The sequence below is a fragment of the Daucus carota genome, chromosome 5 (assembly GCF_001625215.2).
Source record: "Daucus carota subsp. sativus chromosome 5, DH1 v3.0, whole genome shotgun sequence".
In the NCBI taxonomy this organism is placed as follows: domain Eukaryota; kingdom Viridiplantae; phylum Streptophyta; class Magnoliopsida; order Apiales; family Apiaceae; genus Daucus; species Daucus carota.
Window position 1 is genome coordinate 38,596,976 of NC_030385.2, and position 11,851 is coordinate 38,608,826.

The 11,851-nt window shown below is 35.9% G+C and overlaps 3 protein-coding genes across 4 annotated transcripts; all 3 read left to right on the top strand.

Moving 5' to 3' along the window:
* The first annotated feature begins 4,183 nt into the window (after nt 1-4,183).
* Nucleotides 4,184-7,111, top strand: LOC108221731 (wall-associated receptor kinase 5-like). Its single transcript, XM_064094792.1, has 3 exons — nt 4,184-5,158; nt 5,332-5,496; nt 5,713-7,111. The coding sequence occupies exons 1-3, from the start codon at nt 4,243-4,245 to the stop codon at nt 6,009-6,011; spliced, it is 1,380 nt and encodes a 459-aa protein (XP_063950862.1). The 5' UTR covers nt 4,184-4,242; the 3' UTR covers nt 6,012-7,111.
* On the top strand, nt 6,416-6,922 carry LOC135152879 (wall-associated receptor kinase 5-like). The gene has a single exon (XM_064094034.1). The coding sequence runs from the start codon at nt 6,416-6,418 to the stop codon at nt 6,920-6,922; it is 507 nt and encodes a 168-aa protein (XP_063950104.1).
* A 925-nt stretch (nt 7,112-8,036) lies between the features above and the next one.
* Nucleotides 8,037-11,607, top strand: LOC108221945 (protein CNGC15c). 2 transcript variants are annotated; one of them, XM_017395811.2, is made up of 6 exons: nt 8,037-8,601; nt 8,699-8,914; nt 9,516-9,805; nt 9,991-10,102; nt 10,230-10,466; nt 10,750-11,607. In XM_017395811.2, exons 1-6 carry the CDS (start codon nt 8,185-8,187, stop codon nt 11,347-11,349), a joined length of 1,872 nt encoding a protein of 623 aa, XP_017251300.1. In that variant the 5' UTR covers nt 8,037-8,184; the 3' UTR covers nt 11,350-11,607. The 2 variants fall into 2 exon arrangements, with proteins under 2 accessions (XP_017251300.1, XP_063948940.1); XM_064092870.1 differs by lacking the exon at nt 8,699-8,914 and having other exon boundaries at nt 10,750-11,481.
* Nucleotides 11,608-11,851: the final 244 nt, after the last annotated feature.

Below are 11,851 nucleotides of genomic sequence, written 5' to 3' on the forward strand. Positions count from 1 at the left end.
GCAGTGGTGGGACTCGCAGCAAATCATATAATCATTAATATATCAACTAATAATCACTAATATGTACAACAATAATCATGAAGAATCACTAGTATTTTTTACCAGAATCCTTATTTATTTTTAGTTTCATGTATATTTTGACTAATTTAATTCCTAATAATGTCACAGTTTCAAGCCTCTGAGCCTTATTAACAATTATCATAACTTTTTTGTTTATTAATTTCCCATTATATTAAAAAATAACATCTAGATTCCTACTATCTACTTGATACAGAGAATACAGTTATCACTAATACCATACCGCTCATTACAATAATCTCCTTGAAACTACTTCGACACATCTACTTTGCACATAAAAAACAACTACTCTGCACTACAATAAACAAGTTTCTCCTCAGTTTCAAACTTAAAATCACTAATCGGCACAAATCATATCACAACACTATTCAAAATCATTACAAAATCAAAAAATCATCACAAAAAATACCAAATCAACACAAAATCAGTAAGACTATTCAGAATTAGCAATAACCACAGTAATAACTAATTGTACATATACTGATCACAAAATTGTACATATATTGATCACAAAATTTTACATATACTTTTTGCAATTTGAAAAGAAAAAAATACAAAACCCCAAAAACATACCTCCTCTAGTCCTAGCCATAATATATTCCTTTCACAGTGATATTTTAGACAACTAGTTGCTGTTTTCAGAACACATAAACATAATTTGTTAGTTTTTGATAATATTTACAATCAAAACCCTAGAAAAATTGTTGTACCAGCATGCATTGAAAATATAGCATTACTATAACTACAATACGAGATTTGGAGTGTAGTTAGTTACCGATTCGAAGAATTTGAAGGTATTCTTCTTCAGTTTGAGTTCGAGGCCAAGTCCAGTGCGAGTTTTTCGATTTGCTGCAAATTTTGTTCGAAACGAAGTATTAGAACTTGTTAGAATTGAAGAAAACACAAGAAATCGAAGAATAACAGTAGTTAATCTCAGTTTTTTAGTAATTAACCTTGTGCGAGCGAGAGAGATGAACAGTGCGAGCGAGAGAGAGTAACGGTTATGTATGTATATGCGCGTGTATAGTTTCCTTTTTCTGTTTTTAAATCAGTCGCGTGGTTTTTATTTTTTAAACTGGGCTGGTTAGTTAATTGGGCTGTCTTTAGGAATTGGGCTGGGCCTGGGTTAGTTTGTAGATTTGTACGATAAGCAGTTTGTACGAGAACATGACCCTATATATATATATATATATATATATATATATATATATATATATATATATATATATATATATATATATATATATAGGCTCATGATCAAATAGAAACCACTCTTAAAATAAAAACTAGAAACCAATACAAGTTAGTGATATTCTCATTATAATTTAGTGATATTCTCTTTAAGATTTAGTGATCTGTGTTGCAAGACTTAGTGAAAACTTGCAGAAACCGCCCAGAATCTCCTTATATGTTCCAAAAACTGCTCAAATCTCCAGATCTGTTCACGTTTTCGATTCAGATGGTGGTGACGGTGGTGGAGATGGTGGAGGTGAAGGTGGAGATGGAGGAAGGATGATTGTAGCGAAGGTGTGGGCGGCTTGAAGTAGGGGGTTGGAGCGTTGCCGGAATAGTGGTGGCTCCGCCACGTTTTGAAGTTGAGCTGAGGTGGAGAAAGAAGTATGAACGGGGCTGAAGGAGGTTGAAGCAGCGACCAAGATTGGGTTCGTGAAGATGGAGTGGAGATTGTGTTGTTAGAGAAATAATGGAGGTGGAGGTGGAGATGGAGGGGGCGGGCGACATAGAGGTAGTGGTGGTTATGGAGGAGGTGACGACGGAGGTGGTGGCAGTGGCGGATGTGGAGGTGGGGTTGGTGAAGATGGAGGTGGATATGGGGTTGTTTAAGAATTTAGTGGTATTTACTTTAGGATTTAGTGATATTTCAGCTTGGTTTTTAGTTTCTAGAATAGGAGGTTTCTATTGGAGTATGACTCTATATATATATATATATATATATATATATATATATATATATATAGACACACACACACACACACACACACACACACACACACACACAAATATTTATTTAAAAATAAAACACTTATTTATAAAAAATATTTAATTAATATATAAACAATATCCGAAATACAAAATTCACATAATTCTACCGAATCAATATCTTATATTCCCTCCGTCACTACTAGAAATTCGTCAATAGACATCGCACATTAGACATCAGTCGAAAATGTCACCGATGTAAAATGCCTTTTTTACATCGCTCGTGAAGTCTTTCTGGTATCTTTACATCAGTCCTTAACATAAGTGATGTCTAAAATCTCATTTTAAAATTTCTTCACATCACATTGTTTATGAAGCGATGTCTAATCTCAATCTTAAAAATATTAAAGCCCGTGCCCCAGCGCTCCCCGTCTTTAGTCAATTTTTTAAGTTCCCCCCTTACTGTTTTTCCCCCCTTTAACATATACATTCACTCCCGCCTCATTATAAAACAAGAAAAAATCATTAAAAATAAATCAAAATTAAAACAAAAACTTTAAGATATTAAAGTATCATTTTATTAAGCATGTGACAAGTTTAAAATGATATAGAAGACATAGGAATGAGGACCTGAAATTATAGTGAAGGTATCTATTTAAAAAAAATACATCAAATTGTTATATAAAACGATGTGTATATTGTTTATAGACATCGGCTCAAAAAACGATGTGAAATGTACCTACTTTTCTCATCGCACGCGAAGACATCGCTTGTATTTTCAAAAGACATCGCTTTTTAGCCGATGTTTATTGACGAATTTCTAGTAGTGCGTCTAGGTTTGTTAATATTTTGGATAAAATATTCAGCACACATTTCAACACTCTTATATAATATAATTTCATAAATTAATTTTTTAATTTTAAATAAAATATTTTTGTTCAAATTTTTATTAAAAAATTCAAAAATGAATTAAAGTTTTATATACATCAAATAATATGCGTCAAATAATGCATGTCAAATAATTAAAAATTACCATTAACAAATAAAAACAACAGAATGAATATCATTTTTTTTTTGCCGAAGAGTGAATATCATTTAAAACACACATAACCAACACCCTTTCAAATGCTACGAGAGTTTCCTGCTTGCTGCCCTTGCAATAAATCAAAATGCGATCGCTCGCTACACTTGCAATAATTCATATAATTTCATTCCACGTTTATGTTGACACCGAAAAGAACTAATACCTCTCGGTTTTTGCTATGAAGTTTATATTAGGTTAGCTCATGTCATGAATATTTGTTCTTTTCCCCTTTTCATATTCGATTCATTAAAAAATTTATAATCACATATAAAACTAATATATATGAAATTATTCATAATAATGATGAATAGAAATATAAATGTGCATGCACATAAATCTAGCTATTAGATACAGTAAAATATAGAGTATAACATTTTCCATATCTATAAATATATACATGAATCAGTCGGAAAATGACTATAATAAGTTCCCATAGTATATTTTCTGTTGCCAAATGCAGCACATCAAAAATAATATTTTTTTAATGAAATACTAGGTGTCTAAAAATTATTACATTCTTTTTTCAAATTCAATTGACAATTTATGATTGATTTTACTCACATCAATATTAATATTAATGAGACCCTATATTATAGTCATATTAACTATTAAATTAAATTTAATTATTTATTTTCCGTTGAGAAAAAAAAATTGACTAACGTGATGCATAACATTACTCTTTCTCTTTGTATATTATCTTTATATTAGTAGCATAGTGTAACTGATTTAGTGTGAAATGTGATCAAGGTTGTGGTTTCTTGATAGCTAAATAATATTGATAGAGAATAAGAAGCCGCTAAAAACACCAATTTCATGATTGAAAAAATTGCGTACGTATATCCTATCAAGGATTAAAAAGTAAAATTACAAGAAATAATACACACAATAGTATTCGTTTATGCATGACAACATGAAATGAATTTCAAAAACAAATTTCGACAAAAATATAATAAATAAAAAGACAAAACTCGAACCGAGACTAGTTGCCATTGACTTGTCTGCAGCGTGTGGAAATGCTCTGCAGATGGAGTGTTAATATCAACGACTTAAACTCCTTCGAACACAGGTCTATGCACCTAATCTTCCTATAAAACTGAAGTAACAAAGGATCAAAGGGGAAGCAAATATTAGAAACTGAGAGAATGTATAATTTAGGTATGATATTTGTTTGGTTACCGCTCACACTTTTATCTCAAATTACTATCTATATCGTACAATCCGCACCCGCACTCATGCCCGCACCAGCACGGGCACCAGTACTACCGGCATATGAAATTGTGAAGCCTGGTTGTATTCCCACCTGCGGTGGCCTTGTGGTTCCCTACCCGTTCGGCACATCAAAAGGCTGCTATCTTGAAAATAAGGCTAGCTCTTTTTTTATCAACTGCAGTGACCACACCCCTCGCCTCGGAAAAAGTTCTATACCTGTACTTAACATAACGCTCGATGATCATCATATTCACATTTTAATTCCTGCAGCTCGCATCTGTTACAACGATATAACAGCAAAATTCAGAGAATATTCGGTTGCTCTTAGATTATCTAAATTTCAAGTCAACAGCACCCTCAATAAGTTCACTGTCATTGGATGCTCAACTTTAGCACTCATCACAGGTAAACGGGCTCAAAACTACACGACTGGATGTGCCTCAGTATGTGACCGTGTCGAAAGCGTGGTAGACGGATCATGCTCCGGGATTGGGTGTTGCCAGACTTCACTGCCAATAGGTGCCAGGGACTTTGAAGTGACATTTCAGGTTTACAATAACTCAATTTTAGCAGACATCCCATGTAGCTCAGCTTTTGTTGCGGAACAAGGCTTTTACAACTTCTCTTCTTCGGACTTGATCACATTTGAGAAGAGGTCATTTCCTGTTATGCTTGATTGGGCTGTCGGAAATCAAACTTGTGCTATAGCAAAGAAGAATAAAGCAAGTTATGCATGTGTGGCACCGGATAGCACCTGCATTGATTCAGAGTATGGCAAGGGCACTGGCTACCGGTGCTATTGTCCATCGGGCTACCACGGAAATCCTTACTTGATTAATGGTTGCATAGGTATGTCAATTGATTTGTTCCTCTGTCACATAATTATAATTCAGAGAGCTATGCTGTTCATTATTGCAATAGAATATTAGAATCTGTCATTTATTTATCTACTCAAGCATATATATTTCTAAATTATATTATACATTTTATTCGTCTACTAACTCATTACCAATCCCATCTAGATATTGACGAATGTGCAACTTCAAATCCCTGTCAGCCTCCTGCAACATGTCACAACGAATCGCCTGGAAGCTTCCAATGTCAATGTCCACATGGTCATAAGCTTACAGCTGATGGAAAAGGTTGCGAAAAAAAGAGTCGTGATGCTGGATCTGGCATCGCAATAGGTAAGTAACCTTTATTTCATTCCTTGATATATGATATATATGCTCGAGATACTGCAAATATCTGCTGGATCTGGATTTCAAAATGAAATTTAAATCCAATTTTTTGTGTGTATCCAAACATGTTATTTGATCAATCGTGGATTTCAAATGAAATCCAAGTTCCCAACACATGCCATAAAAAGTGATTGATTATTCATTGTATGGTTTGAATTACAGCTGTGAGCACGGCCCTGTTGTGGGGAGTGCTTGGATATATTGGTTTCTGGCAAAAAGAAAGCACATCAAACAGAAAGAGAGGTTTTTTGCGCGAAATGGTGGTTTTTTACTTAGAGAAGAGCTGTCTAAAGACAATGACTTGGCCAAAACAACCAGGCTCTTTAGTGAAGAAGATCTCAAAAAAGCCACAAATAACTATGATGAAATTGGAATCATTGGTCAGGGGGGTTTTGGAACAGTTTTTAAAGGAGTGCTATATCCTAATAATACAGAAGTTGCCATCAAGAAGTCCAAAATAAGTGAGTAGATCCAGACTTCACAATTCATCAACGAGGTGATCATTCTTTCCAGGATCAACCACATCAACGTAGTAAAACTAATAGGTTGTTGTTTGGAGACAGAAGTCCCTTCTCTGGTTTACGAGTTTATCGAAAATGGAACCCTCTCTGACCATATCCATGGTAAAGATACTAGCACCTATTTTTCATGGGAATTATGCCTACAAATAGCTGCAGAAATTGCAGGAGCAATTGCTTACTTGCATTCTGCTGCTTCTCCGCCAATCATTCATCGAGATATCAAAAGCAACAACATACTGCTTGATGAAAATTTAACTGCAAAAGTGGCAGATTTTGGGGCCTCAAAACTAGTGCCTCGAGATCACGCTGAAATAGCCACTTTAGTGCAAGGGACATTCGGATATATGGATCCAGAGTACTTCCATTCAAGTGAATTGACAGAGAAGAGCGATGTTTATAGTTTTGGAGTGGTTTTAGCGGAGCTTCTTACAGGAGAGCCTGCAATATCCTTCGACAGGCCAGAAAAAAATAGAAGTCTATCAATGTACTTCATATCTTCGATGAGGACTGGCAATGGAATGCCTAGCATCATTCAAAAAAGTCTAGTTAATGATGAGAAGAACATTCAGCAGATTAAACAAGTATCTATGCTGGCAGCAAGGTGTTTACAAATGACAGGAGACAAAAGGCCAAGTATGAAGGAAGTAGCCACGGAGCTAGAGGGTTTGAAAGCAATGGTCGAGCATCCATGGTTAGATAAAGACTCGACAACTGATCATACTGAGACCGAGTACCTGCTCAACCAGAGCGTGCTTTCAGACGCTATTGGAAGCACCAGTTTTGATCATAATTCAATGGTTGGATTCGACAACACTAGTATTCAAATGACAGGTAAATTACAATACAGGTGATAAAGCATTGCGTGCTTATGAATCCAGACCATTGTGTGCTCCCTGATTACGAGTATACTTTCCATATTAAGAAAATTCATTGTATGTTGTTTCTCTCTCTCTTTCGATTGTCAATTGTAATCCGATACCACTGTCTAGCAACGTTTTCCAAATTATAATGTAAAGTGAAGTATTGTCTTTTCATCTTTATTTCCTTGCGCAGAAGTCTTCTTTAGTCTTTGATTCAGCAACTCCAAATTGTAGTTTAGCCGCCAATACACTACTTGTAATTAGATATCAGTCAAATGTGGCAGCCAAATCTGTATTGGATCTTACTTTGACTCTAAGTATATAAACAAGAGTAAAGCCTGGAGTGCAACCTGTAAAGCTAACTTATAGCTTTCTAGGAACAAAACAAAAGTCTAAAATAAAACGAAGAAGGGGAGAAAATGTTAAAGTAGGAGTTCTTAAAAAAAATTGTAAGCTGGGAAAAGGACAATGTGGCGGATCTGACTATGAAGTTAAGGGGGGTCAATTTTTTTGTAAAAAAAATTAAAAGTGGTCACAAAAAAATTAAGGGGGGTCAATTTCAATTTTACAACCTAAAAATATGTATAATATTAACAAACAAAAAAATTAAGGGGGGTCAGTTGCTCCCTCTTGCCCCTTCTAAGATCTGCCTCTGTGTCAAGATACTATAGTTGGTCTAGTTAATCCGGTCGTCAGACTTACAGAAATCCATTAACCGAGAAGCTTCATTTATATAAACTACTCTCTCCGTCCTATGCAATTCTTTATATTGAGGCTGGACACAGAGTTTAAGAAAAATATATAAAGTAGTGTGAGCTGAGTGAGAAAATTGGCAAAGTGGTGGATGAAAGTATTGGGTGAGATTAGTTTTTAATTTTTTATATTATAAATTTTACTAATTTTAAAAAAATTTGGAATATAAAGAATTGAGTGGACATCCAGAAAAGAAAGTGCGAAGAATTGGATAGGCATGTATCCTGCTTCTCACCCAATTGTTCGTCATTTGTTTAATTGCTTCTAACAACCATCACCATGCCATGTTGACCCTTACTTGCATGGGGAGTGAAAATTCCGATGCGTGTAGTATATACATTAACAAATAAGAAACCTGTACATACACTAAACTTGAACTAGTGCCTGACTTTGGGATTAGAGGGATCACAGAGGACTTTGGCTGGTTATTTTTCAGCTGGAAGTTGTAAATCTTTGGACTTTATTATCTGCAGCAGCATAAGATTCGACACCAAAGATACATGAGATCCTCGAAGGCCAAAGCACTCTTAAGTGCCATCCGGGAAGACTATGAGAGGGCAAAGAAGAAGAAAATGGATCCTCAAGGTCCAATCAGTCGTAGATGGAACAATATTTTCTTAGTAGCATGTTTAATTTCTTTGTTTGCCGACCCCATGTTCTTTTACTTGCCTGTAGTCAAAGAAAATCTTTGCATCGATACTGGCACAACCCTTGAAGTGATTCTTACTATTGTCAGGTCACTTAATGATGCCTTTTACATGATTCAAATATATGTAAGGTTTCGTACAGCTTATGAGGCACCTTCTTCCCGTGTCTTCTGGCGAGGAGAACTAGTTACTGACTACTGGCTGATAGCCAAGAAGTATTTATTTAAAGATTTTTGGATTGATTTGATTGCTTCACTGCCCCTTCCTCAGGTATGTTGCAATTTAAATTTACTGTAACACCACTACATAATCTCCCTGCATTTAGCAAGGTTACAGCTTTGTAAAAGGTTGATTGTTCTTTGGTCAGGTACTAATTTGGATTGTTATACCAAGCTTGAGTGGTTCAACAATGGCCAACACGAGAGATGTCCTTAAATTCATTATCATTTTCCAGTACCTCCCCAGACTATTTCTTATATTATTTCCATTATCAGCTAAAATTGCCGAAGTCACAGGTTCTGTGACAGAAACAGCATGGGCAGGAGCCGCGTACAACTTGTTGCTCTATATGTTAGCTAGTCATGTAAGTACTAGATATCTTTTATCATTCCTTTAAGAAAAATAAGTTACTAACTTAATACACATGTATTGATGATGATACCACTTGTTGGGCCTGCCATGCTAGCCTAACTCAACAATAGTATGATGTTGTCCGCTTTGGGCCTAACCCGGCTTTGTTTTTGGTCACCTCTCAAAAGGCCTCATTTGATTGGATTTATTCTGGCCACTTATATTCTAGCTATCTACCCCTCCCCCGGACAACTCCTAACACTAATATCCAACTACTGTTATGTTCAAAAGATGTTCAAAACATTTTAAGTTCTGATTCTTTGTTCTTCAGCCAAATATGTTAAGAGGCATTGGTTAGCCTGTGACATATACATTTGGAATTGTTGGTGATTCAATATCACTACTAACAAAATCTGCGTGATTCTTTTTATATACACTTTCAGGGACTTAATTATTTATATTTCCCATGCTGTTTTGTATATAAATGATGATGATGCAGAGTGCTGCATATGATGCCGTGTTTAGAAGACAAAAGTCTGTAGCATTGTTTTCATCAATTGTTTCTCTTCTTTTTGACTTTTAATATTACCATATAATTTCAAAAAATAATCTAGTTTGTAGGAGCTTGCTGGTATCTTCTATCTATTGACAGACAAGAAGCATGCTGGAGAAGCGTTTGCAATCTCAGTGAATTATGTAAAAATGATTACTTTGATTGCCACAAGGCTAACGATGCTGTAAGAAGTAATTGGTTCAAGTCGAGCAAAATCAAGTCTATATGCAATCCAAGAGCCAGCTCTTATCCATTTGGTATCTATGGCGATGCAGTGACCAAATATGTTACAACTTCGCGATTCTGTAACAAATATTTTTATTGCCTTTGGTGGGGCTTGAGGAACCTCAGGTAATATACTGTCTGTAGACCACTTTTTGTTAACAGACTTGTTTTGGTCAAGTGGAAGAATCATGTACAGAAACATGACTATAATTGAACTTTGGAGGATACATTTGCTACTAGTGCTTCCACTTACATGGCATGTGCTATAATGCTTCCACCATAACCGCTCACAATTTTTGTAAGTTGTGCAGTTCTCTGGGGCAAGGTCTTGGTACAACCACGTATGCCGGGGAAATATGTTTTGCTGTTATCATTGCAGTTCTGGGATTACTTCTCTTCGCGTTGCTTATTGGAAATATGCAAGTAAGTTTTTATGATAGTCAATAGCTAATAACTGATTTACTTGCTCACTGGAGGGATTAATTATTAACTCTGTGATTTTCTCACTCTTTGCGACTTAAAATACTTGCAAAAATTGATTGCACTGCAGACATATCTCCAGTCAACCACAGTTCGATTAGAGGAATGGAGAATGAAGAAAACAGATACAGAACAATGGATGCGTCGGAGGCAACTGCCTGAGGACTTGAGACAGCGTGTTAGGAAATACAACCAGTATAAGTGGGTTGCTCTTCGAGGAGTCGATGAAGAGGCTCTTCTGAAAGATCTCCCACCGGATCTTAGGAGAGATATAAAACGACACTTTTGTTACGATCTTGTTCGACGGGTAGGTATCCTATCCTGATTTCCATTGTCCCCTTTATAGCAACCCCTTCCCCCTCCTGCATTAGTCTGGTGAGAGTTGAGTTCTATTACTGTACAATAAAAAACAATGTCAAGAGAAAATGCATGTGTTACTTGAAGGGTTGTAGTTTCTGATCTAGACCCTTTTTGATATCAATCCAATGTTAATTTCAAGAATATACAGATCCAAATTGAGTATAAAATAATTTGCATCATATTTTATTTTAATTTCTGATATATTGTTTAATTCTTCTATCAAACTGCAGGTTCCACTGTTTGATCAAATGGATGAATTAATGCTAGAAGCCATATGTCTGAGGCTCAAGCCTGTCCTGTTCACCAAACACACTTTCCTAGTGTACGAGGGAGGACTCGTTGATGAAATGTTGTTTATAATCCGAGGGAAGCTTCTTTCTTGCACAACAAATGGTGGTCAGAGTGGCTTCTTTCATTCTTTTGGTATTGGTCCGGGAGATTTGTGTGGGGAAGAATTGCTAACATGGGCCTTTGATCCTCGTCCAAGTGTCATTCGTCCGTCAGCCACTCACTCAGTACAAGCCACTTCTGAAGTTGAAGCCTTTGCTCTCATAGCTGAAGACTTAAAAGTTGTTGCCTCCCGATTTGGAAGACTACACAGCAAACAGCTTAGGCCAAAACTCCGACATTCTCACCAGTGGCGAACGTGGGCTGCATGCATTGTACAAGCAGCATGGCGTAGCTACAGAATACAGAAAATAACTGCTGAACTCAAAGCTAAAGAATCCCTGCGGACTGTAGCAGCTCTGACAGAAGATATGAAAGTACATTCAGACAAAAATGTGCCCTCGCCCTCATCCGGATTCTCAATATGTGTGCAGCAAGGTTGACAGTGGAAGCAGAAGGATCAAGTCCTGGTGTTGACCCATTGCAGAAGCCAGAAATGACTAGACTATGTAAGGGCCAAAATGAAACTACTCCATGTTGCTGCAATCCTTAATACAGTATGGTCAAAGCATGCAGATGGGCTTATTTAGTAAACAATGTGTTTAACTTAAGTCGACATTTTGATCGTATTGACTTTATAATATGAGTCACTTGTTCAAAAATTATATAAGAATTTTCATTATCTATTTTTATTTCCACAACTTGAGCTGCTCCCTGTAAGTCCATCCTTGATTTGCTCAGAAAGCAACGCTCAGATCCTCTTGCATATATAATTCCATAATTATATTTTTTTTGTGGATAATAGCAAGTTGACTTGTATCTTTAAAACTGAGACAAATCGAACCGTGCTCCATGTAATGAGCAAGGTGTTTATCCACCAAGATTATCAAGTAAAAAAAAAAAAATTTAATTTTGCTGAAGTATGACATAAGATTCATTTATGAT

What these genes read in the sequence shown, in the direction of transcription:
- LOC108221731 (XM_064094792.1), top strand. Translation starts at nt 4,243, where the DNA reads ATGTATAATTTAGGTATGATATTTGTTTGGTTACCGCTCACACTTTTA. An exon ending in CTTGATTAATGGTTGCATAG is followed by an intron (nt 5,159 to 5,331) that starts GTATGTCAATTG and finishes AATCCCATCTAG; the next exon opens with ATATTGACGAATGTGCAACT. An exon ending in TGGATCTGGCATCGCAATAG is followed by an intron (nt 5,497 to 5,712) that starts GTAAGTAACCTT and finishes TTTGAATTACAG; the next exon opens with CTGTGAGCACGGCCCTGTTG.
- LOC135152879 (XM_064094034.1), top strand. Translation starts at nt 6,416, where the DNA reads ATGGATCCAGAGTACTTCCATTCAAGTGAATTGACAGAGAAGAGCGAT.
- LOC108221945 (XM_017395811.2), top strand. Translation starts at nt 8,185, where the DNA reads ATGAGATCCTCGAAGGCCAAAGCACTCTTAAGTGCCATCCGGGAAGAC. An exon ending in TCTATATGTTAGCTAGTCAT is followed by an intron (nt 8,915 to 9,515) that starts GTAAGTACTAGA and finishes AAAATAATCTAG; the next exon opens with TTTGTAGGAGCTTGCTGGTA. An exon ending in GTTACGATCTTGTTCGACGG is followed by an intron (nt 10,467 to 10,749) that starts GTAGGTATCCTA and finishes ATCAAACTGCAG; the next exon opens with GTTCCACTGTTTGATCAAAT.